The sequence below is a fragment of the Heloderma suspectum genome, chromosome 13, assembly GCF_057233095.1.
Source record: "Heloderma suspectum isolate Gila_16-S chromosome 13, 16-S_ref, whole genome shotgun sequence".
In the NCBI taxonomy this organism is placed as follows: Eukaryota; Metazoa; Chordata; class Lepidosauria; order Squamata; family Helodermatidae; genus Heloderma; species Heloderma suspectum.
The window spans coordinates 25,203,461-25,229,825 of NC_139470.1; the positions used below are offsets into that span (position 1 = coordinate 25,203,461).

At 48.0% G+C, this 26,365-nt stretch overlaps 1 protein-coding gene across 1 annotated transcript in view; it reads right to left on the bottom strand.

Annotated features, from left to right (window-relative positions):
- Window positions 1-309: 309 nt before the first annotated feature.
- BICDL1 (BICD family like cargo adaptor 1) overlaps window positions 310-26,365 on the bottom strand; it is an 88,684-nt gene continuing 62,628 nt past the window's right edge. Inside the window, exons 5-10 of the mRNA XM_084820515.1 lie at window positions 23,261-23,440; window positions 21,147-21,365; window positions 19,788-19,931; window positions 17,798-17,928; window positions 14,334-14,454; window positions 310-810 (exon numbers count right to left, since the gene is read on the bottom strand). Of these exons, the coding sequence (XP_084676641.1) occupies window positions 610-810; window positions 14,334-14,454; window positions 17,798-17,928; window positions 19,788-19,931; window positions 21,147-21,365; window positions 23,261-23,440 (996 nt within the window). The 3' untranslated portion in view covers window positions 310-609. The remainder of the gene's footprint in view (window positions 811-14,333; window positions 14,455-17,797; window positions 17,929-19,787; window positions 19,932-21,146; window positions 21,366-23,260; window positions 23,441-26,365) is intronic.

Consider the following 26,365-nt stretch of genomic DNA (forward strand, 5'->3'; position numbering starts at 1 on the left):
ATGCTGCTGTAGGGATGCATCTGGGACCCTGTTAAATTGCCCTTTCAGCCCCTAAACCTAACATGGCTTTAAAGCAGCCTTCCTAAACCTGATGCCCTCCAGATAGGTTGGACTTCAACTCCCAGCAGTAAGATGTTCTGCCTTTTTTTCCTGTCATCTCCAGCTCATGAACATTCTGCACTCGCCCACGCCCCAGCCTGCTACACCTGGACTGCTCCTTTAAAGTTTTCTCTTTAAAGCAGGAAGAGAACAACTTTAAGACATCTGGATTATGCACAGCAGAAACAGCGGACCCAGACGAGACACCCTGAAGGTTTTGCATTTTTCTTATCGTGTTTGCTTAAGGTAGGAAGAAGAGTCCTTTCCATTGCTGCCACGCAGGGGATTGGCAGTTGGACGATGATGCGTGTAAACATTGAGTTCAGACCACATGGGCTGCAAAAATAGTGCAGAGTTAAGGGTTTGCCCTTCAGGCGGTTTCTTGCATGATCAGAATTTGGGACCATCTGCCACAGGCTGGGCTTGCCGAACCTCTCCAGCTTCCTTCTTCTAAAAATAAAATTAAATTAAACTAAAAAGAGTAACTGGAGAGTAGTTGCTCCATTCCAATTAATTTTTCTTGAAAAAGGAAAAGAGGCGATTCCCTTCTGCCCCGATGGGCTCAGACCCCTGCTGCTCTGGTCTCAGCAAGGGAGAGGGTCTGGCGCGCCGCTTTGCTCCGTGACCGCTGGAGAAGGAATAAGTGGGCTGGCTCCATTCCTTTGGATGTTTGTCCATCAGCTGCTGGTCAATGACCCTCTGCATGTCATCCTACAGCAGGAAGAAGGAAGGCCGTTAACAGGGCGGATAGAGAGAGGAAGGGGGTGGGGGAAGCCTACGCTGCAGAGAGAGGGACGAGTTGACTGCATGGTACTATGAAAGGCACAGATAGGGTGGTGGGCAGGGGAGAGAAACTACAGTGGTCTGGGCTGTCCCATACCGGACCTTCTTTGGTTTTACATGCCCCCTACATTCCAGGACGTAGTACAGGATTTAAAACCAGAAAACATATTCTATATATCTAAATAGCACATATGGAAGTTATATTATTAGTACAGACAGCAAAGAGAAGTCACTTGTAGAAACACAGAGTTCAAAGGGGCCACTGAGGTCATCACGTCCAACCCCCTGCTCAATGCAGGAATCCAGTTTAAAGCATCCCTGACAGATGGCTCTCCAGTCTCTGCTTGCATATGTCCAGGGACAGTGAGCCCACCACCTCCCTAGACAGTGGGTTCCATTGCCTGACCACTCTGAACATTACGAAGTTCTTTCCTGATGTTCAACCAAAATCTGCCCTCCTGTAACTTAAGCTCGTTATTTTGTGTCCTACAGTCTTGGACGATAGAGGGCAGGCTGCATCCTTCTTCTGTATGACAATCCTTTAGGTTCTTGAAAAGTGTTGTCATATCCCCCCTCAGGCGTTCCTTCTCAAGTCTAAACATACCCAGTAGCTTCAATCATTTCTTGTAGGACTTAGTTTCTAGTCCCCTGATCATCTTGGTTGCCCTTCTCTGAATTCTTTCAATTTATCTGAATTTTTCTTAAAGTGTGGCATCCAGAACTGGATGCAGTATTCAAGGCGAGGTCAAACAAGCACAAAAGTAGAGCAGAACTATCACTTCCCATGATTTTGAAACTATACTTCTACTGATACAACCTAAATTGCATTTGCCTTTTTTGCAGCCTCATCACACTGCTGACTCGTATTCAGCTTGTGATCAACTACAACTTCCACTTCCTTTCACTTCTGCTTCTACAGCTAGCCTTAAATTTGTGTCCAAAATGCTCAGGCAGACAGACATTCAGACAGACAGACATGCATGCATACGCATGCACTACAAAGTTCTTTTTAAGCTGTGGACAGGAGCAGAGGCAGGTTGTATGTACAACTAAAACAAAGAAGGGGATAGAGTTCCCTTCCCTGTGAAGGAAGGCTATTAGCCTTTGGGGCTTTTTAATCTACCCCCCACCCAAGTTGATAACTCAAGGCAGCTAAATGAAACCTCCATGGACAAAAGCAGTATCTCTGTACTCAGGGGAGTTTCTGGGGTAACTACGGTCCTCAGCGAACCAAAGAGATAGAACAGATGGACACTGTCTGTTCCGGCAAGGCAGTTTGTGTGTTCCGACTTGTGCCGGTGTTTCAGTTTACATTACTAGTAGGACTTCAGAGCGAATAATCCTCATGGCTGCGATTCCCACTGGAAGCACAACATCCAAACGGAGCTTTAGCCGCCTCTTGTGGGTTCATGTGAATCCCGCTGAACCTCGCAGCGTCAGCCTCACCACCACCAGAAGTGCACACTCACTGCGCTCCCTTCTCCATAGACCCGGCCAGCTAAAATAGGCTATTAGAGGTCAGTGCCATGGAAACAGCATCACAGAGGAAGTAACAAAGGCAGGCAGAGGAATGGGGAACAATCCTCTATTTTGGGGTGGAGGGAGGGGTAACGGGGCCAGTTGCTGATATTTCTAGGAGAAAACAGAACTATGCAATAGCCACCAGTATATATAGGGTGGGGATAGTTCCCACGCACAAAATGGAAATTGAGATAGGGTATAGGAAAGAGAGTACAATATTGTGTTTCATAAAGAGAGCAAGGCCCTCTAAGGCAACCTTCATCAGCCTGATGCCCTCCAGTGTACTGAACTACAACTACCATCATCCCCAGTCAGAATGGCCAATATCTTCCCCAGCCCTACCTGGAGATACCAGGGATTTAAGCTTTTCCAGATGGGTAGCCATGTTGTTGCAGAAAAAACGAGTCTTGTGGCATCTCAAAGATGAACAAATTTATTATGGCAAAAGTTTCCGTGGACTACAATCCACTTCATCACATGCGTGAAGGGTTACCCTGAGTTCAAGTTATGCACCCTTTGCATGCAAAGCGTGTGTTCCATCACTGAGCTGCTATTGCCATTCCCCCATCATTCCCTTCTCAGAAAAGTATGACAAATCTGCCAAAAGAGCTACATTGGAAGGAGGTGTGTGTGTGTGTGTGTGTGTGTGTGTGTGTGTGGGTGATCTCCCCCCCTGCAACATTTTTGATCCCCAATTGAGCGACCCCCAATGGTGATAAAAGAATGTGAATCATCCAAGAGATCTGAGAAAAAGCTGCAAAATGCAGAAAACAAAAGAATGAGGAAGTATTTGCAAGAAATTCACAAAGAACATGACCCAAGCAGCTGGTTGTCCACAACTATGAAATAAAAGTGTAAAAGAACACACACACACACACCAATTATAAGCCCTTTACTGCTATATTTATATATAGACAGCAAGGGAAAAAACCTATACATTCTCCTGATAGGCAACACGAAGCCCTCTACAGGTTTGAACTACAAGTCCCATAATCTCTGACCACTGGCCAAGTTGACTGGAGCTGATGGGAGTTCTAGCCCAAAATATCTGGAGAGGGCCAAGTAGCAATGAATGGGTCTGTCAATTTCAGTTTATCATTTTCCCATTTTTAAGTTTGATTCATCCCACACTTTGATAATTTTTTTTACGTTCACATGAAAATTCAGATGCATTTTTGTGTGCATTTTGCTCTCCGAATACTTGCATTTTGTATGCAGTGTTGTCTAATATACACACTTGTGCAAGCAATTTCCCCAACGCCATGTGTTCTTAATGTTAGCTCAAAACATGCACATTTTTTGTCTATAATGTACACCAGAGAACTTCACTGCAAAATTTGGAAAGGTGAGGATTTTGTCGGATAACTGGGTTTTGGTTTGCGTAGTGGTTTGAAGGTGCAAAATTAGCTAAGTTTGCATTAAAATGCAAACCAAATTAATTTCTCCCTGTCCCTAGCGCCAGGTTGCCTATCTTTGGTATAGACAGAGAGTTCAGAGATGTGTTGCGCACAGACAGACATGCTCGTGTGTGCAATATACAGGCCTTCATCCATCATAACAATGAGCATTTGTGGGTAGCATCACTTCCACTTAAAAACCAAACCAAGGTGAGCCTGGACAAATGGCCCCAAACAGTGCTGGGTCCAGGTTTTGGAAGGTCCTTGGGCAAGACACCCTCAATGGAACCCCCTCCCTCAGTGAGTCCACCGTCTCACCACCATGGTCCCCAGCTGCTCTTGCTCGTCCTCCCCTTTCTCATCCTTGCCCCCACTTGCTTGCTTCGCAGGCAGAGAGATGGTGAGCAAGGAGGCCGCAGCATCTCCTGCTCCTCCTCCTCTCCACCACTGTTGACCACTGTTGACCAGAGTGAAAGGCAGATGAACAGGTAGGATGCAATGGAGAAGAAGAAGAGCCAGTCCCAGGGCTCTTGTCAGTGGGCCCCTGCTGAGGTGTGGACCCTTGGCAGGTGCCCAGCTGTACCTACCCTTGACGCCTGCCCTGGCCCCAAGGGTCATGGTGTGAATTCTCTCTCAACCCCTAAAGCTTCTTGCTTTGGGGGAGTTTTATGAGTAGAGATGGGGGAGAAATTCATTGGGTTTGCAATGCACCAACCTAATCTGCACTTCCTGAACTAATAAATGAACTGGATTGCAGTTATCCTCTGGTTTCCGCACTTCTCTGAATGTTGTGATGCAGTTACCACATCCAAAAATGTGTACAAAAATACACAGATAAGCCGGGGGGGGGGGGGGGGAGAGCATACAAAAAAGTGGAAACCATAGTGGAATCATTTGCAAACTTGGGGAAATTGCTTGCAAAAATGTGTATATCAGGGGGAAACGTTTATAAATGTGCAGACACTGTTTTCAGTGTCTATGAAAATGCACACAAAAATACTGAGTAGTCATTTTCATGAGGACTTAAAAAAAATTATGCAGAGACAGGACAAAAGGAACTTGTGCATGAAGGAATGTGGCATTAAAGAAAGAGAAACAGATTTGTCCATTCCTCAATATGAGGAGTGAGTTGCAAGATTGGCAGACTCTAGCATGCATATATATGAGCCAAGGGAAGCTGCACCCTCTGCCTCTCAGGATGAACATCACAGGAAGGGGAAAACTGACCTGGCCCCATCCATCGGCCAGAGAAGGAACAGCTGCACAGAGCTTGTTTCGCCCTTCCCTGCCAGAAAGAACACCTATAAGAACTGGAGCTTGAGTTTTGCTTTTTTTCTCCTCCCTCCCAATCCCTTTTCCTTTTGTGTTGTGTATTGAAGACTGTAAACCTGAAGGCAGGGACTGCCTCATTATTAATCAATCTTATTAATTAATATATTAATTTATTAATCTTATTAAGCCACTCTAAGAGCCTTTCTTTTGGCAGAAGAGTGGGGTAAAATACTGTAAATCAGAGAGAGAGAGCGAGAGAGAGAGAGCGCACTATGCTGGCTAGGGGATTCTGGGTGTTGTAGCCCACCACAACTGAAGGGCACCAGGTTGGGGAAGGATGACCTATAAGATTTTTTAAACTAAGAAATGGTGTCTTGAGTTTTGCTGCTGCTTTTTCCCCTCCTCCCTCCCAACGCCTTTTCCTTTTGTGCTGTGTCTTTTAGATTCTAAGTCTGAGGGCAGGGATTGTCCTGTTATTACGCTTCCTAAGCTGCGCTAGGAACCTTTTTTGGCTGAAGAGCGGGGTAAAAATGTCACACACACATACACAAACAGCGGGGTGGGGAGAATTAACCAGAAATCGGTGAAGCCAAAAGGAAAAATACAAGCATGTCATGCCCACACATGGATGATCACAGCAAGGGCTTGGTTGCTAGGAACAACCATCATATGCAAATGGACACAGATGAGGCATGCCCACACGTGCGCGCACGCACACCACTCCTATCATAACTCTGGCAGCATCTGCAAACTGACACAACCAGCAACTCAACCCGGGGACCTCGTCTTACATGTATAATAAGCCAGGAACTGGCTACCTGTCACCTGCCGGCAGGTCCCCGTTGGCTGAGCTGCTATTGAGTTTTCAAGAACATTCCAAGGAAGGAGGATGGGTTCAGTTCCAGAATACTGAACAATCAGCGCAGCTGAAATGAAGGATGCAGAAGGTCAGATCTGCCGTGGCTGGGGTGGGGCGGAATTCATGCGGCACCCAGGTACAGAAGGGGCTGCATGCAGAAGGGGGCACAGAGCGAGGAGAGCCAGTTTCCATCATCTGCATTCAAGATCACGAGCCGGGTCGTTTGGCGTCAGGTCTTTAGCGGTGCTGTAAGACTCAGCAGAGATGACTCCAGCATCCTCCCCCACCCACACAGGAATAATGTGATCAAGGACAGGTATAGCTCTCATTTGTCTGCAAGCACAATGTGCAATTTCTTTATTTTTTTAAAAAAACCTGCTCATTTCCCAACACTTGGGCTAGGATAAAAAACACCAGAGGTGGGTGGGGGCGAATTCCCTTCTCCTTCTCCAACATGCAGTCAAAAATATCAACAGGAATGGGTGTTTGGACCTTGCAGAATTTAGTTATTACTGTTTATTATTACATTTATATCCCATCTTTATCCCTCTTGCAAGGAACCCAAGGCGGCTTACAGGGTCCTCCTCCTTTCTATGTTATCCTCACAACAACCCTGAGAGGTAGATTAGGATGGGAGTCGGGGACTGGCCCAAAGTCACCCAGTGAGCTTCATGGCCAAGTGGGGATTAGAAGCTGGGTCTCCCGAGTCCCAGTGGCTCTCACACAGATTTCATTCATTCGTTCATATGGAAAGATAGATTACATGCAGTGGAGGCTGGGGGCTCTGACGTCAGTGGGGCAGTGGATCCGCTCCAGGTTTCAGTCAGAGCCAGTCAAAACTCTAAAGGAGCTATCCAGGGTGCTTGAATAGCTCCTTTGGAGTTCTGACTGTTTCTGACTGAATCCCAAAGCGGATTCGCTGCCCCACTGACATCGGAGCCCCCAGCCTCTGCTGATTATGTTACGTGCAAGCCTTTACGCCACACCCTACAACGGAAACGGTGCCTCCACACACATACACCAGATACAGGGCTGGTGTCAAGGGTTGACATTGTCGGGCAATTGCCAAGGCGCCTAACCCAGCAGGGGCCCCAAAGCCAGTCCTCAAAGCCTCCTCACAGGGCTACTCCCCTTCTTTGCTGTTACTGCCTGTTCACCTGCCCGCTGTCAGGATTCCCTTAGCCCCCACTTTACTTCAACGACCAAACATACACAGACCAGAGGCTTCAGTCTACAGCTTTTAATCCATTACTTCACAGGGTCATACAGATGCAAATTCTCAGAGAAACTCTCCATCTACAAGGAATGCCTTCAGGGGATGCAAATGGGATTTACGAGAGTTGCCCGCCATTTGAAGAGGGAGGCGGTCTGGCTAGCCTAACTTAAGGGGGGGGAGGTCCCTCTCTTCTCGTGGGGCCTCTAAGCGCAGCTTCTCATGCAAGGCCAATCGGGTAGACCGTCTACGTTCCGCCCCGCCTTCTCTCTCTTTGCTCTGCGCCTGCGCCTGGCATCTGTTAGGTCAACCTCCTGTTCGCTGCCTCTCACGGGGGGGGGGGAGTGAGGAGGGACCCTCAAGCTCGGCCATCTGTACGTTTGAAACCTGAGAAGCAGGCCTACTCATATCTGGACTAGCCTGGGAAAACACCTCCCCCATGTCTGACGGTTCTCCTTCAGAGTCTGAACTGCTATCCCACTCCATGCGCTCAGAAACACTCCTGACACCCTCTCTAGGTGAGCGGGCAAAGAGAAGAAGAAGGGGAAGGAACAGCAGGAGCAGAAGCCCACCTCACCCTCTGCCTCTAGGCAGTGGTGTCAATGAGTGAATAGGCAGGCAGTGAATGCTCTTATTCAAGGGCCCTCCAGATGAACTGGAGCCATCACTGACAGGATGCATACAGATGCTTTGCATGCGGAGTGCCAGAAACACGCTGGCCTACGCCCTCCACCCCCCATGTGTAGAAAACCTCAACATGTGCAGTCAGGTGTGGACCAATCCAGTAAAAAAAATCTGCACCATAGTGATCACACACGGAATTGAGCAGGAGGGCGGGCGTCAGGGGTCAGCACGGCCGGGCAGCTGCCAGGGTTCACAGGCTCAGAAGGGCCCCTCCCCAGCCATGTCAACCCCTTTGGCCGGCCAAAGCAACGGGCACTCATGCCTCCATCCCCGTGAAAGGGTTCTCCGGGGGTGGGCAGCGGCGCTCGTCAACGGGAGCCGAAATGGTGGTGCCTGCTCCTCTTCCTCCCCCCCCACCAATTTGCACACCACCTCCACTGTTTCGCCCGCAATCCCCCCTGCCGCAACCGCCACCGTTTCGCCCACGTCCCCGCTGCTGTCACCTCCACCATTTCGCCTGCCTCCCCCTGCCCCACTGCTCGTCCCGCCTCCTGCGCCATTTTGCACCCCTTGCCTGCCACCGCCTCCCCACTCCCCCAAAAGATGGCCCCAAATGCAACGCCCAACATGCCAACGCTGGGCATTGCTTTGGGGATAACCTGAAAACGGTGAGCGGCAGGCACGGAGCGGAGCGGAGCACTGACTCTGCTCCCCTTGGAAAGTGCGCCATCGGGAAACCTTTTCAGGGAAACCTTTTGGGGGCAGAGGCAGCAGCAGAGCAAGTGAAAGCCCGTGGCAGAGGGGGCACCAGGTGATAGGGTGGCAGTGGAAGCGAGGGATGTCGGACACTTCTGTAATGGATTCAAATGGGTTTGGATTTCTATGAACCTGACCCACGGATACCACAGCAGACCGGCTTTTTCTGGGTCATGCAGAAGCCACAGAGGTTGCTTTTGCAACGGTGGGAAGCTGCAATATCAAAGCACACTCCCTAAAGTGAATTGCAGGGCTGCACTTACGAGTCTGCTCAGGTGCACTGCAAGAAGACCACATAAACGCCAGTCCAGGGATGCTTTTAAATTCACACCTGTGCAGAATCCAATCTGCAGTCTCAGGGGACGAAGTCCAGGAAGCGTCGCACCGCACATAAAGCCGCCTTAAAACGACAACAGCCCCCTCTGCCCAGTTCCATCCACGCCACCTGGCAAACTCCAGAGGGGCAGGTCTGTTGCCATTAAAGTGCCTTGCGGCACCTTAAAGGTTGAACAGGTATATTGTGGCATGAGTCCTGGTGGACCTCAGCCAACTTCACCATTTGCATCAAGCGTTATCCTCAGCTAGATTACATCCTTCTGCTGGCTTTGAGTTACGTTTCAGTTGGTCTGGGTTTTTACTTCTCCATTTCTTTCTTGTTGTTATCATCAGCATTATTACTATATTGGGTTATTTGTTTATTTTTACTGATTTGATTTATACCCCGCCTTTCTACCCAAAAAATGGCACTCAAGGTGGGTTGGATCCAGATTTATGCTGGGTCAACTGCACTGGCAGAAGTGGACTTCCCCGCCCCCACCTTCCCACGGTGGCACCCCCCCGCCCCCTGAAAATGCTACACAGAGAGTCAGGAGACCCTGCTGAATGGGGAGATCTGGGGGGGGGTAGAGGGAAGAGGGGATCCCCCAAAATTGGGCAGAGAGGCCTTCCACTAGCAGAACCCTTCCTCTTGCGGAAGGCAGATCCTGGATCCAACCCCTTATTATTAGTTTATTGCATTGTGCTTTTAACCTGGGATTGTGAATCAACTGCGGGGGGGGGGGGGCAAAAAGCAGGATTAAAAATGATTTTACAAAAACAACACCACATACATCTCTCTGCCCATGGAGGAAGGCACTCAGTGCATTCAGATCCAGGCTCTGGCCAGCGAAAACCGGTGCCACAATAAACCCGTTAGTCTTCAAAATGCCTCTGATCGGCAGTGGCTCTCCGGGGTCCAAGAAGGAGGACTTTCCCAGGCCTACCTGGAGATGCCGGGGTTCAAACCTGGGACCTTCAGCCTGCAAAGCAAGTTCTCTGCCACTGAGCTGCAGCCCAACAGAGCTGACAGGAACACAGGAAGCTGCCTTACGCGGAGTCAAGCAACTGTACCTCTAGCACAGTATTGTCTACATCAGCCTTCTGCAACCTGGTGCTCTCCAGGAATCAATTCCCATCAGCCCCAGCTAGCATGGTCAATGGTCAGGAATGCTAGGATTGTCCAAGACATCTGGAGGGCACCAGACGGTGGAGGGATAGCTCCTTTAGAGTTCTGACTGGTTCTGACTGAAACCCGGAGCCCCACTGATGCTGGAGCCACCAGCCTCCACTGGCACGAGGTTGAGGAAGGCAGCGGCTCTCCAGGAATCTGTGCCAGCTCTACCTGGAGATGCTGTGGACTGGACCTGGAAATGTCTGCATGCCCTCCACCCCGGAGACATTGGCCTCAGGGATTTCACACTAAAACGTCATCAGACACTATTACAAATGCATGCACGGGAGAAGGAAGCACGGCTTCGAAAGGACACAAGTCCAAGAGACGGGCAAGCAAATTCAGAAACGTACTTTTAAAAATGCGACGTGACTGTGAAAGATGGCTAGAGAGATGTGCACAGCAAGCTGACAGAGATGAATATATGGGCATCTCTGGGATGCTTGCATTCCTTCCACCCCGAGGATGATGCGACGCTGAAGCGGGATGGGAGAGGATGAGGTGGGTAAGGAAAGAAAAGGGTGGGAGCTCACCTTAAAGGCAGGAGGGGTGTACGACTAAAGCTGTTGTTACGGGAACTGAGAAAGGCCACTAGATCAGAAACCAAAGGAGCCATATAGTAAAAAGCCCTGAGGAAGCAAACTGGAAACAGAGGAGAGAAAAGAGAGAGAGAGAGGAGAACATGGAAAAGTTGAGAACAGGAGAAAAGGTCAACCAGGGAGAGGTGTTTGCTGATTGTTTGCAGGCAAGTGGAAGGAACATCAGTCCTAGCTCAATCGCACTTACAAGTCTATCACTTAATGGGTTCACACATAGTGCTAACCCATGGTATGGGTTGTTGAATTCTGGGTTGTCGTGATGTGCAAACCCAGCTGCACTAACAAAGCATGGTTTGTTAACCATGAACACCATAAAAAGAGAACCCACAACAACTGTTATTGTTGGATTGTGAACTCTAGGTTGTTTAAACCACGAGCTATCATTATGTGTGAACCCAGAACTAAGGGTTGTTTCACCAGACTACAGAGGCGGCAGGCAAGAGCAGTAAAAAACAACAAACCTAGCTGCTCTACATGCCAGCAGTACAGCACAGCAAAGGCATTTGGGAGACAGGGAGGGAGCGGGTGTAGGAAGAGGGAAACAAACAACCCAGAGATTGAGAAAACAAGCCATGGTTTGTTCAACTGTCTGCCAAACCCTGGGTAGGGCAACAAACCATGGATTAACCATGGGTTAAACAAACCATGGGTTTTTGTTATGTGTGAACCAGGTCAATGACTGCAACATCAGCCGATGACTTGCATGTACGCAGATGAAACTTTTGGATCTCCTTGTATCACCTCCTCAATTGCATCGCTTTTCCACCCGCACCCCCCAGCCCCTCTCCACATGTTCAGCTTCACCAGTCATCAAGCCTAGAGAAATCAAGTGACATGCTTGCGTCTTGTGAGAACCAGGCCTATATGCTGTTGGCATGTTACATTTTTTGGGTGAAGCAATGCCAGAACCACCCTCCACTTTCTTGCCCCCTTCAAAAAAGCATACCTCCCCCCCTTCCTTCCATTACAAATCATCCAAGCTAGGAACTCTGATAGGTGGGTTTTTCCCCTCTTTCTTTCATGTTGGTTCCAGTTTGGGGCAGTTTTAAAACCAAAGGTCCCGAAAACCTGTGCTCTTGAGTTGACACAAAAAGCAGAATTTGGAAAACTTACAGGGACCCAGACCAAATCGCCCTCTCACTTCAAACTTGGAATACTTTTTAAAGTGGTTTTGGGAGCAATCCTATGGCTGCTAGTCAGCGGCTAGATCGCCATAAGATATGTGGGTTTCTGGGAACCAACCTTGGAACCCACGCTCCAAGGTCAATTCCCAGAGAACCGACCTTCCCCCCATTCAGCGCTGCCTCACAGGCAGTGTGGAACGGCCTTGCACTCCATGCTCAGAAAAGGAGTGTGGAGCAGCCAAAATGGGGCATTCCAAGGGGCATTCCGGTGCGGGGAAGGCGGAAATGCCAGTATGACACATCCTATGTGTCGTCCAGCAGCCACCACCTCCTCCGCTCCGCCTTCCTGCAGCTAGACAGCCAAAAATCAGCTGTCTAGCTGCAAATGCAGGGCAAGAGAAGCACGGAGGGAACGATCCCCTCCGTGTTTCTCCTGCCTTGCATTGGATAGGCGGTCACCTCCGAGTTCGGAGGCGGCTGCCTATCCCCATAGGATTGCATCTTTAAATGCTAGGAACTCTGGCGAGTATAGATCTGAGAGGCTACTGAGGCATCACGATCAGAGCTTTCTCCATTTCAATCCATGCCCACAATTTCATTCAAATGCAAACAGGCACATATTTAGAGCTCCTCATTCAAATTGCCATTTCCTGTGTTGTAAATGCCACAGTATTCACATTCAGAATAAAAGCTTGTGTTTCTTTCCCCCCCCCCCCCGCCCCAGAGCATTGCTTATGATTCTAAATCTGGCAGCGCTTGTCACATTTTTGCGGCTATTAACATAGCTTAGCTGCTGTTTTCAGTATTTTGATATTTTTAAGCTCTTTATACGAGTATCTGACTTTAATTATTCTAATGCATCCTGCCTTGAACCCCCAGACACCAGAGAGAGTTCAAGCTAAAACCCCTGTTAACGTTGTCGACGTCACCATCGTTCCCTCTATTTCTGATGTTCAGGCACTGAGTGCCGTTATTTATGTAGCCAACATGGCACTGTCCAGATACAAGAGGGAAGTTTACGCGCCAGCTTGGGGGAACCCCAAGGCTCATACAAGTATACCAAAAAAATTAGGGGGAAAAACTCTAGTGAGGGAACTCAAAACAGCCCAATGAGGATTCAGTATGTTCAATGGCCACAGTATGCTGACTGGCTATTGGTGGAGGCGGCGGAATGGAAAAAAGGAGTGCAGGGGGAACAGAATGGAATGGCTGGAATACTGAACAGCAGCACTTAACACTGCAACATTTTGTTGCAGTCTCACATGTTTGCATGTAACTTCCATTGCAGTGTTAAGACTATAAACTGTGCTTTGGCTGATCCAATTTGAGTTTAAGATAAGAATAAAAAAAAATATTTAAAAAGAGAGAAGGTATTTATGCAGTTCTTTTACTTAAACTTAGGCCTTAAAGAATGCTTTAGATAAAGGACACTCTGGCTTGGTTCACATGATCACAGAGGGGGAAATAAGCCACAGTGGCTTATTTCCTCCGTCGTGTGTGTCAAGCACAGCTTGTCGGGTCATGCGAACCTGGCCAGGGTGGCTTGTTGCCATCTGTAACAAGACACCCAGAACCCTACAACAGCTCATGGGTTCTAGGTGACTTGTTACCCACAGCAGTAAGCCACCCTGCCCAGGTCTGCATGACATGACAAGCCGTGCTGCAGAGGATAATTACGCAAATCCCTCCGGCACGCCACTGGCACGCACATTGGGGGGAAAAAATCACTGTGGCTTATTTCCCCCTCTGTGATGGCCTGGGTTCACACAACATGATAACCCCCACTCAGTGGTTCAATATCGGTTGAGTGTGGGTTGTCGTTGAATCATGGGTTGCCGTTGAAATGTGGGTGATTGTGTTGTCTGAACCCAGCCGTGCTAACAAACTATGGCATGTTAACCATGAACAAACCACAGTTCACAACCCAACAAGAAACCATGTGTTCGCAGGGCGGCTTGTTTGAGAAAAATAAACCACCCTGCGGACAACGCGATAACCACAGTTCAACAACAATCCACAGTTCAAAGACAACCCACGCTCAACTCATACCCAACCACTGAGTGCGGGTTATTGTGTTGTGCGAATCCAGTCATTGACTGGGTTCGCACAACACGGTAACCCACACTCAGTGGTTGAGTGCGTTGTTGTTGAACCGTGAGATTTTGTTGGGTGGGTTAGTGTTTTGTCTGAACCCAGGACATTTTTCACAGGATGGCTTATTAACTGTGCAGTGTGGCTCATTTTTTTTTTTCTGAATAAACCACCTTGAGAATCCATGGTCTGTTGTTGGGTAGTTCAGGGTGGTTAACCAGCTACCCTGCAAAAAATGTACCGGGTTCCGAGAACACGCTAACCCATGGTTCAACGAACAACCCACACTTCAACAACAACTCACACTCAACCACTGAGTGGGGGTTAATGTGTTGTGTGAACAACCCTATGGTGTGAACCAGGTCACTGAGTCTCCCCTTCAAGGAGGTTTCCTTTACCTGGAGTGGTCTGTTGGGTGCTGAACCACAGCAGGAGCATTTCTGGCTCACAAGGGCATGGAATGGGGAAAGGAGGGACGCCCCTCCATTCCTCCAGCTCTCTCTTACCTGCCACGCCTCTAGCTGCTGCGAAAGATTAAGCTTCTGTTGAATAGCATCCAAGAGTTGACTATTCAGTGACATCATGTCAATCTTGCATTTGGCTAGCTCCATTTCTACAGCATTCTTCCTGAAAAGCAAAGCAAAGATGGTCTAAGAGAGCTGTTTTGTTTCTTGGATGGCTTCCGTATTGCTTGCTTTTCAGATTTATAACCAGCCTGGTGTGTACGTGGGGATCCAAGAAGGTAACAACCTTACCAAATAAGATTCCTGCATTAACCTTTCAAATTCAAGACACCACAGTTAAAATAAAATTTAAAACACACAATGTAAAGCTATACAATTAAGGTAATTCTCTCCTTTTCACCAGTTGCTTAATCCTTGTAGAAATAAGGGGACAGATCCAGATTTTGTCATACTAAGGGTAGACCCACTGAAATAAATGGTCCTGATTGTGGAACTCCCTGCCAAGGGAGGCTGGGTTTGCTCCCTCTCTCAAGCAGGCCTTTGATGTGTAAGCAGGCCTACGGAGTGGAGGCTGTTTTAACTCTGTTATCATTGCATTTTTAATTGTTTTTAATGTATTTTATTACTGTTTTTTAGTGATTGTCAGCTGCCTTTTGGTAGAAAGGCTGGGTAGAAGTCAAACAAACAAATGGAACTTAAGTTAATCACGACTAACTTATGTCCCATTTATTTCAGTGACTAAATCTGGATCCATCCCCTATTTCTACAAGGATTAAATAGCAAGGATTAAATATCTGATAAAGGGGAGAGAGTTGCTAAGCATGACTAAATCTCAATCAAACCCGGGAAGATTGTATTTATTTAATTAATTAAATTTATATCCCGCCTTTCCATCAGAAATGGCACTCAAGGCAACTAAAAATTAAAAAATGGAGGTCAAAAACAAAATCTTAATTAAAATGGAACATTTCTTTATTTATTACATTTCTATACCGCCCAATCGCTGAAGCTCTCCGGGCAGTTCACAAGCGTTAAAACCAAAGAATACAGCATAAGATACACTACAGAAGTTTAAAAGTTTAAAACTACAGTATAAAACAAAAGTAAAAACCAAGAGAAAACCTACCAGCAATGCAAAGATTTAAAATACAGTAACAGACTGAAAACAGCAGAAGCTTTATTTAAGAGTATGCTGCCATGAGTTCCATGATGGAAGAAAGACAGGATACAAAATGTACTAGATGAATATAAATTTGCCCTGCATAACCCGAGTCTCTGCTTCCTTTCTCAGTATCATAAGCGATTCAAGCAATTGCAGTATCTTAGTACCCACTTCCAACCGATTTTTACGAGATTTAGCCCTAATTTTTATTAGCAACTAGCCCAAAGCCTGTTGACTTGATGTGCAGAGGGTATGGTATGCAAAGTGGGGGCCAGTACGAAGGTGACTTAGGTTGGCATTACCCAACCTGGTGACCTCCAGATGTGTTGGACTTCAACTCCCACAATTCCCATCCAGCTATCTGTGGGCTGGGAATGGGCATCAATGAGAACTCAGCCAGGCTCTGAGCTACGTAGCCTGACACTGGGTTAAGGACATCAGAACATCAGAAGAGCCCTGCTGGATCAGACCAAGGTCCATCTAGTCCAGCCTTCTGTTCACGCAGTGCCCAATCAGCTGCCCACAGAAAACCACAAGCAGGACAGGAGTGCAACAGCACCCTCCCACCCATGTTCCCCAGCAACTGGTGCACATAGGCCTACTGCCTCAAGTACTGGAGGTAGCACATAGCCATCTGGACTAGTAGCCATGGCTGGCCTGCTCCTCCAGGAATTTGCCCAACCGCCTTCCAAAGCCATCCAAATTGATGGCCATCATTGCATCCTGTGGTAGCAAATTCCATAGCTGAACTCTGCGCTGTGTGAAGGACTTTCTTTTACCTGCCCTCAGTCTCCCAGGGTTCTATTTCCTTGTGGGACACAAGAGTAATAGTGGGGAATCTGCCACTCCCTGGGTGTTCTTGGACTCCAACTTCCATCAGCCCCAGCCAGGAAGGCCAGTGGACATGGATTATTGGAATCGGAGTCCAACATCATCTGGAGGGGCCTAGCCCTGGGCTACAGTACGACACAACCGAAGGAATTGGCTGTATAGCTGTTTATCTATATCTACACATTGCAAGATGCGCCACGGGTGCCTCCATAAAATAGCCTACCCCGACCTGGTGCCCTCCAGACATGCTGAACTACAACTCCCGTTGCTGGCCTGCTGGCTGGGGATGATGGGAGCTATAGTCCATAACTATAGCACCATGAAAGATCGTGCCTGCGTCTCCAGAGGAGGACTGTCAGAATGAAATCCTCCACACATTCCTGTGTCGCAAAAATTAAAAATTAAAAAAATATCCCCGCCACTGAATGAATATGAAATACGGGGATTCATACATCCCGAGAAAGGTAGCTGGTTTCCATGGATACAGAAGAACCGGTAACCCACACATATACTAAAATATCAGAAGCTGCCTTCCGCATCCAAAAACCCGGCAGCCGGCGGACTTCCCTCCCTCAGCCAACAGATGGCAGTCCTAGGATGACACTTTGAAGGGACACTCCCTCCCTCCCCTCCCTCTCTGCTCTTTCTCCAGGGTTTGCCGAAAAGTGCTCCTTAAGCCATGATGCCCAAGTCCTTGAAAATAACAAGATTAAGCTGCTGCAGGATGTTACAAGCAGGGGCGTTGCTAAACCTGGGCCCAGGGAGTGCTGGGCCCACATCTATTTCTGAGGGCCCCGGTTCTATTCCACAGAGTTCTAAGTGTCGCTTAGTGCCAATGGAAGGGGGACAGGTTTCTTCCTCAACTTACTTGCCAATGCAGGGGGCAATGTTCAAGGGGGGTTGCAGCTGGGGAGGAAGCAGTTATTGAATTCTGCGTCTTCGTGATGTGTGAACATGACTGCGCTAACGAACCATGGTATGCTAACTACGAACAACCCAGGAAGATAACCCATGGTTGAACCATGGGATGTTGAAACCACGGGCTGTTGTTACATGTAAACCCAGATCCATGGTTCGTTCATGGGTTGTTTTGCCAGGCTACAGAGGTGGTGGGCATGAGTGATTAAAGGACCAGCCGCTCTATATGCCAGTACTACAGCACCTCAAAGACAGTTGGGATACAAGCAAAGCAGGAGGAAAACCATGGGTTAGTGTTCTGTGTGAACCCGGCCAATAACATAAGAGCCCTGCTGGATCAGACCGAGGATCCATCCTGTCCAGCTGTTCACACAGCTGCCAACCACCTGCCCATGGGAAACCAACGAGTAGAACACAAGTGCAATAGAACACACAAAGCTTTCATGAGGCAGGCTTTCCCTCCAGGTATCACTGTCCTCCGGTCTTTAAAAGCAATGCAGCTTAGAATCATAGAATAGTAGGGTTGGAAGGGGCCTATAAGGCCATCGAGTCCAACCCCCTGGTCAATGCATGAATCCAAGTCAAAGCATCTTACTTGGCAATTGCATCGTCCCGATCCCTGATAGCCTTCAAAATTTGTTCGTTCATTTCCTTATCATCAACTGATCCTCGGAGTCGATCCCTTTCCTCCTTCAGCGAAGTCATTTCTACACTCAGCAGTGTCACCTGGTAAGAAATGGAAGAAAGATGAATCCATGTCTGTTGCCACTGATTTAGTACCACTGAGAGGGACTGGGCTGACCGCTCTGAAGGCACTACAAAGATCATGGATAGGGACTAGCAGCCACCATGTCATAAGCACAGTAATAACAGGAGGCTCGGAGGCAGAAATGGTTGGAATTTTGAGACTCTGCATCCTGGTTTTTGGAAGTAAGTTGCTCGTCCTCATGACTGTATGAATAAATGTTTAAAACCATCCATTCCTAAAAGTCTCAGAGAGTAGAAGACAGTGAAACATATATGTCTTCATAATTTTTGTTTTCATATGGCATGATTTAAGCCTTGGTCTCCAATGTCGGTCTCCCACCACCACCTCTCTTGGTGCCCACCAAGCTCTCTGCTTCTCCTAATTTTTATTTTGCTTCTTAAGATTTCTTTTTAAAGACATTGTAATGAGAATCTGGCATGCTGCAAATCGAAAGGCTGCCCTGCAGGGCCATCTTTATTTGGGTTCAAAAGAGTGGCTTTGTGTGTTAGAGCTCAAACCTCATATCTCCATTGTACGTAGGTTCTTGGACAAGTTACTTTTGTTTTAGTCTCACCAGTTTGGCTTCTGGGAAATGAATGTTTTGTGACCTGCCATGACCACCATGGATGCCATTTTACGAATGGGAAAGCCTCCTGTGGCAGCCATTTTGAGAGAGTGCCCGCAACATTCTGTTAAAATTCCAAATGTGCCCACTGACATAAAAAAAGTGTTGGGGAGCCCAGTTTCTAGGCATTCCCATCTACAAAACGCATTTGCAGTCATCCCCAGGTTTGTGCACATGGGTTCTCTTGAGTTCTCCTCAATGAGACTGTTCACACAACAAGCTAACCCACACTCAGTGGTTGAGTGTGGGCTGTTGTTGAACCATGGGTTAGCGTGTTGCTGAACCCAGGACATTTTCTGCAGCATGGCTTGTTAACCATGCAGTGTGGCTTGTTAACCACCCTGGACAACCCAACAACAAACCATGGGTTCTCAAGTGCCTTGTTCAAGAAAAATACGCAAAATGGAGGCTCGCTAGGAGGACCGGTGGCCCCACAGGCACTCCAGTGGTGCAGGTGGCAGCTCACCGAGCGTCCAGTGAAACCAGACAGAGGTAAGTCCATCCATCCCTACTGACAGCACAATTGATCCAGCCCAAAACAACATAAGAAGGGCCATGCTAAACCATACCAAGGGTCCATCCAGTCCAGCATTCTGTTCCCACAGTGGCCAACCAGCTGCCCACAGTTGGACGTGAATGCAATCCCAAGTAGGACATGAGTGCAACCGCACCCTCCCGCCCATGTTCCCCAACAACTGATGTACCCAGGCATACTGCCTCTGATATTGGAGGTAGCATATAGCCATCAGGGCTAGCAGCCATTGATCGCCTTCCTCTCCAGGAATTTGTCAAGCCCCCTTTTAAAGCCATCCAAAACAACGGCCATCAGTACATCTTGCGGAAGTGAACCCCATAGTTTACCTCTGTGCAGTGAAGAAATCCTCCCTTTGATCTGTCCTGAAACTCCCACCAAGCACCTTCATGGGAATGACCCTATTGGGTTCTAGTATTATGAGAGAGGGAGAAAAAGGACTCCCTACCCACTTTCTCCAAACCACACATAATTTCGTTCACCTCTATCATGCCTCCCCTCACTTGCTTCTTCTCTAAGGTTTTCTAACCCAAAGGGAGAGGCAGCCACAGAGGCAGTGGCAACAGTGGTGAGGAGGACATGAGTGTGCTCAGGGAGGGCAGCCTGTTGAAGGCATCTCGCCACCCCCACCCCCACCCCCAGGCCTGGAGCCAGCACTGCATGCAGGAACTGCTGCTTACCTGACTGTGGAGTTGCTGCAGCTCTTCCAGGCTCTGCCTCAGTTTCCCCCTTTCCCCTTCCATTAATTCCCTCAGGGCTCTTGAATCTTCACTAGTCTGTTTGATCTGTTCTTCTAAGGCATCGTCGTCACTTCTCCGTGAGCTCTGGCAAGGGGTAAAGAAACAAACAATCCTGTTCAGTTGGGGCGAGGGAATCGTTTGGTACTACCATTTTTTAAAGTGGAGCAAAGCATGGTTTTCAGACAGTATATTATTGCTTACATCAGGGGTATTGAACTTCTTCCACTCTGAAGGCCAATATCAGGAATGAATCTGAGCATGTGGAGGTGTCTGGCAGCTCATTTTCGGAATTAGAATGGGAACAGCAAGGAGGCACCCTCCCTAGTGAGCCCAGATACGGCGAGACTTTCTTCCCAAGACCATGACACACAGATGGCCCAGGCTGAACGGCTCCCCCATTCCTCCACCATGAGAACTCAAATTTAGAGGGGGAGGAGGAGGAGGAGAGAGAGGGGTGTGACTTGAGGGATGCTAGGGTCCGTCGCAGAACGAAGAAGGAAATCTTAGGGGCAGGGCTCAGACGTTCTGCCAGGTTGGCCACTCGTGAAAGCCAACGTGGGAAGGAGCCATCCTAAGAGAGGGGCATCCCTGTGAAGCAAGTCTGGCCGAGAAGTTCTTGCCCAGACTGCTGGCAACTTCTCTAACTTCCACTTCAGCTCCTCTATTGATATTCATAAATGTGTGGATTAACTGGTTCTATGCAGTTTGAGAGTTTCCTAGAATCTGCATTTGTAAAGAAGCTAGTCCTTAACTAATAAAGTAGTGTTGCCCTGAACCTTTGTTTCCTGGAGTGTGTTGATTGCCAAGGGAGAGGACCAAGGAATGTGACAGCCAAATTCCATTTCACAGAAGGTCTTGGGGGCTGCATGGCATCAGTGGGTGGGGCAAAGGGGGCAGGGACAAAAATACCACACTATTGTAGCTTACAGCTAGGACTACCAGAACTAAGCCTTAGGAGAGGCATTTCAACCTTTTAGAATGGGGGGGGGGAAATGCACAGAAGCCAGGAAACCACCAAACCATCGGTGGTCAGAGGAAAGGAGGCGTGGCCACCTGGGGAGCCCCTGAGGGCTGGATTTGGCCCCCAGGCCTAAGGTTCGCCACCCTTGTTACAAGTGGAGTTGAGGAAAGGGGGGATACAGTTATAGCGCAGTGAGACTAGGAAGTTCAGTTCAGTTTATTGCTTATTAATCGATCAGACCATACGCACAGGGATGAGGAGTGACGTTAGCAGAAATTTGTCCAACGGAACAGGTCAAAGTGGGGATCCAGCACACACCACATCAAGGCTCAACTTACTGGGGAGTCTGTGCCGTCTATGACGCTTTGTATCAGCCTCTTCAGCTCGCTGAGGGCAGCTCGCAGGGTCCCGGCTGGCACGTCTCTGGCCGACGAGGTTTCTGAAGACTCGTCCATGGAAGAGTCGGTGGAGACTGCAGAATCCGCACTGTCGTTCCCTCTGAGGTGAGTGCACAAGTATCGGACTTGACAATAGGCCTCCCAGAGCTGGAGTCTCAGCTGTGACAAGAGAATCAAAGGCTGTGCTGTGGACGTATTGCTAGGGTAACACATTCAACAGATTTCAAACGTAGCGGTGCACACAGGGCCAAACATTTGTACTTTGCCCTCGCACAGTTGATTTTCCTTTCACCATTAGTAAATCAGCGTATAAGGGAGCAATTCTATGGCCGCTAGACAGTGGCTAGACAGCCATAGGATTGTTCGTTTTCTGGGAACCGAGCTTGGTTCCCAGAAAACCACCTCCCCTCCCGCTCCCCCACTGCCTCATAGGCAGCGTGGCTCATCCCAGCTGCACACTTGGAAGAGCAGCGCGGAGCGGGGGGAAAGGGGGTGTTCCTGGGGGTGACTCTTCCTAATCACCGTCCAGCCTCCCCCCAGCTCTGAGGCACCCCGGCTAGACAGCCGAAATCGGCTATCTAGCCACGAATGCAGGGCGGCCGGAGCGCAGAGGAGAAGATCCCCTATGCCCTCTGCCCACCCTGCATTGGGTGGTTGGTTGCCTCTGAGTTTGGAGGCGTCTGACTATCCCCCTAGGATTGCACCCTAACCTGGCTTCCTAAGTATCTCAGCACTCTCGCTCTCTTTTAAAAAGCAAGTTTCTAGCCCTCATGGCTGCAAAGTATTACTGGAATGTATGTGAGTGACTCCTGCAAAAACCTCAGAAGTGAAAGAGATGGTTGTCTACAATTTTCCAGTGGTTGAGATTAGGACTTCAATGTCCCACATGGCTCCTTCCTTATCCAGCATCCTGCATGGGGGAGTAAAAATAATAAAAATGCAGAATTGTGCAAAAATGAATAATTCAAACTGTGCATATTTGAAGCAACTTGCAGAATCCACTGAAGAAAGGCTATGCTCCAGAGCTGGAATGAAAATTTGCAAATATTCAAAGTTTGGCAATAGTTCCAGTTTTGCCACTGAAATTTTGAATGTGAACTTTTTACCTCCATTTGAAATGAGAGAATTTTAGATTTTCTGTCTTCTTTTGGCTGATTTTCTGTGTGTGTGTCAGCATCAATTGTAAAATCTCATCGCTTAAATTTGAAGTCTCAGTTGTCCTGTACTTAGTACTACCACATGCCACCATCAGTTACCATAAAGCTTTTATTCTATTTTCATAGGCCTTTTAAGATCTGTTGTAAACTGGTTCACAAGATCTCAATCCCTTACATTCACAATAGCTATATGATATGTTTTAGCCCCCCAAAGAAGATTTTGATGTATAAATGAACCTGCTTTAATCTCTGCACTATTACTTGTGCTTAGGTTTCACACTGTGCTGTTACTTGGCCTATTTTTGTATTTGAGATATATAAATATATATATGCACGCACACACACATTTGTGTGTGTGTAAGAGAGAGAGACAGACAGACAGACACTAACAACAGAGTAATTTCAAAATATATTTAGAGCTAAACCTTTCAGCTTCTGCCCTCTTCAGTAGCTGTGATGTTAATTGCTCATTAGGATGCCTTAGAACATTTTGTTATAGAGCAGTGGTGGGCAATTTTAGGGGTCTGGGGGCCAATTTCCCTGCCCCAGAACCTACTGAGGGGCTGCACCCCAACCCCTGCCACCCTGCCTAACGGCTGTCAAAACTCAGTGGTGCGGCAGCAAAAAAGGGGGGATTTTTCTTTAAAACAGGCCCCTTTCTGCCACCGTGCTGCCAAATTTCGGCAGCGAAGATTTGTCTACCAGACCGTAATGGGAGGATAATGGGGGCTGCCAAAAAGGCCGGGGGGCGGTATGCAGCCCAGTGGTGGCTCAACCGTGTTATATAGCAACTAACAAGTGCAATGAATAAATAAACACCACACATTCACACACATGCGCGCAGACACACACACACCTGTATTGTACTAATCCCCCTGGAGCCAAAAGTTTTAATACCTGTTCCCTCTCTTGCTCCAGCTCTTCAGCCTCCATGCTCTGTTCAATCTCTGACAGCAGGGATGTACTGGTTGAGTTGAAATGCTGGAGGCTTCTCTCCTCACTGAGCTCTTCCACCTTGAGCTGCAGCTGCCGATAAGACAGCCTCACCTCCTGAAGTTCTAGCTGGCTCTGATGCAACTGCCATAGGAAATTATGAGAGATAAGCCGGGGGGGGGGGGGGCGGAACAAAGTTAGCAAAGATAAACAATGCCCGAGGCTCAGATCTGCCTGGAATTCATGCCTAGAGGGCAGGACTTGCGGGGAGACATCCAGGACCCCACACAGTAGAATGAGCAGAGGAGCCCCAAATGCAGGTGTGGGCAAGCTTAGGAAAGAATGTAAATGAAGTTACGTTACCATCTAAAGAGGGAGCAGGGACATAAAACCATTAAGTGCGGAGTCTAAAATTACCTAACTGGTATACTGCCAATGTTCCAGAAACCACAGATTCATTGTGCTTGCACTGTGTTGAGAGGCAGGCACTCTGCACATGCCCCGAGGCACACTCTGCTTTACTGTTACACCTCCGGCTGTGGAGCTGGCTGAGCCATACCCTTCCAACGTTTCACAGGTGAGACCAAACACTCTTTTGAACCGGGGAAAACCTCATTTTCACACTGTCTGATGACTCCTCACTGTCGAGGCTGAGCTGTAGGCAGCTGTCAGAGGGGAGCCAGGAACAGGAAGTACGGATGTACAGACTGTGTGAAATCCGCTCCGTCTGTGACTCACGGATTGTCAGGCGCCTTTTGTTCCATCGTCCGCTCACAGACGGATGCATTTTTTCCCTTTTTTGTCAGGTGGGAAAATACGCAAATAATTACGTTAGAGGTTTCCTAACGATTTACATAATTTACCTCAGTACGTAACATTTAGTGTATTGTCCCTGCATTCCATTCAAACTTTTCCTCAGCAGAAACTTGCGTATTTTCCTACAAATAAATATGCGTAAATTTTGGGAAAGTTAAAAAACAAACAAACCCGAAAGCCCACAGACTCTGTGCAGCCTGAGGGGGTCCCTCCACAGCGGATTCCACAGTTCAGATCCTTAGAAATTCGAGCTCATTTTAGTCCATCTCGAATTTCTCCAGCAAGCTTAACAGGCAGACTGGCAGATAAGAGCAGGGAGTCAAAGCTGAAGGACACAGAAAGCACACGAGATCCAGGGAAAGTGCTGTTGTCCAAGCAGAGCCCGAAGCCTTTTCTAGCCCTTCCTCTACAGGAAGAACCAATGGCCATCTGACAATACTCAACTGCCCAGGAAGATGCCCAGGAATGCCAGTAATGATTCTTTGCCACATGGGGCGGCCAGACACAGAATCAAAGTCCCCCAGCTCAAGCAACTTCCAACACTCATTCCCTGCCACAGGGGTGGGGACCTCAAGCCCAGGGGCCAAATCTGCCCCCCTGGGGGGTGTCCAGATGGACACCCCCTCTTCCCCTGGCCTCACCCCTTTTCCCCAGACCACCGATTGTTTGGTGATTTCCTGGCTTTTGTGCAGTTCCCCGCCCTCCAGTTCTATAAGGTTGAAATATCTCTTCCAAGGCTGCTGCTTATTAATATTATTATTATTATTATTATTATTATTATTATTTACATTTCTATACTGCCCAATAGCCAAAGCTCTCTGGGCGGTTTACAAAGATTAAGAACATTAAGAATACAGTATACAGAGATTAAAAGCCATTTACATAAAAACACACACCAACAGACAATATACACAATATATATCTAAAACAACTTCAAGCAAGCAATCTCAAGCAAACAACTATAACAATAAGACAAACCACGACTGATTAAAACTTATCATATGCTGCCAAAAGCCTGGGAGAAGAGAAAGGTCTTAACCTGGCACCAAAAAGATAATCATGTTGATGAGGCAGGCCTCATCAGGGACATCTTTCCAAAATTGGGGGGCCACCACCGAGAAGGCCCTCTCCCTTGTTGCAGTCTTCCGAGCTGCCCTCGGAGTAGGCAGCTAGAGGAGGACCTTAGATGTTTTAAGGCTTATTTACTGGCAGTAACAGCTTTAAGCTACAATAGGCTGGGTTTGGGGGGGGTTGGTGTATGTTTGACCCCCTTCAGCCCTGCTCACCACTGGAATGTGGCCCCCGAGACCTCCTCCAAAATGGAATTTGGCCCTCAGGCTGAAAGACATTCTGCACCCCTGCTTTAACTTGAGAGCCCAGGGATTGAAACTGGAACCTTCTGTAGGGAAATCCTTTGCTCTGCACGGGGTGGCTATGTATCCTATTTTACAGAGGACAGTCCTCTATTTGAAGGACCGCCAAAGGACTGTCCTGCATTTTGAAGGCATCTCCCTTTGAAGGGCAGTCCAGTTTAAGCCCAGTTTAAAGATCAAGAACCATCAGAGGGAAGGGCCTTGAAGTTGCCCATCCACAGCACCTGGACACCAGACTGAGCAAGGCACACAGCCAGGTCTCTTGGTCACAGTCTTCCAGACTAAGGTGAGATGTACCATATATCATTTCAAATTATAATGATGATGAAATATAATAATCATTTCAAATTATAATAATAATGACCTCTGCATTTACCTTTATACATATACATTGGCATATGCAGATTTTATGCAAATCAGTGCCCTCTTCTCTCCACTTTTTTGTTGATTCACAGGTGGCCACCATATCGTCCACAGAGCTATGGCCCTTTGTCTTCTCAGTATCCTCACCAAAGCTACAATTCTCTACATCCAAGACATTAAACTAGTATAAAAGCGATACAAATTTACAGACTGCCCAGAGGAAGCTGGTGGCTCCAATGTCAGTGGGGCGGTAAATCCACTCCAGGTTTCAGTCAGAAGCACCCTGGATAGCAACTTTAGAATTCTGACTGAAACCCAGACTGGATTCACTGCCCCACTGACATTAAACCCACCAGCCCCACTGGCTCTACTCTGATATCTCATTACTGACATTTCAAGATGAGGCTGGACAGCCACCTGTCAGGGATGCTCTGACTTGGATTCCTGCACTGAGCAGGGGGTTGGACTCGATGGTCTTATAGGTCCCTTCCAACCCTACTATTCTATGATTCTATGT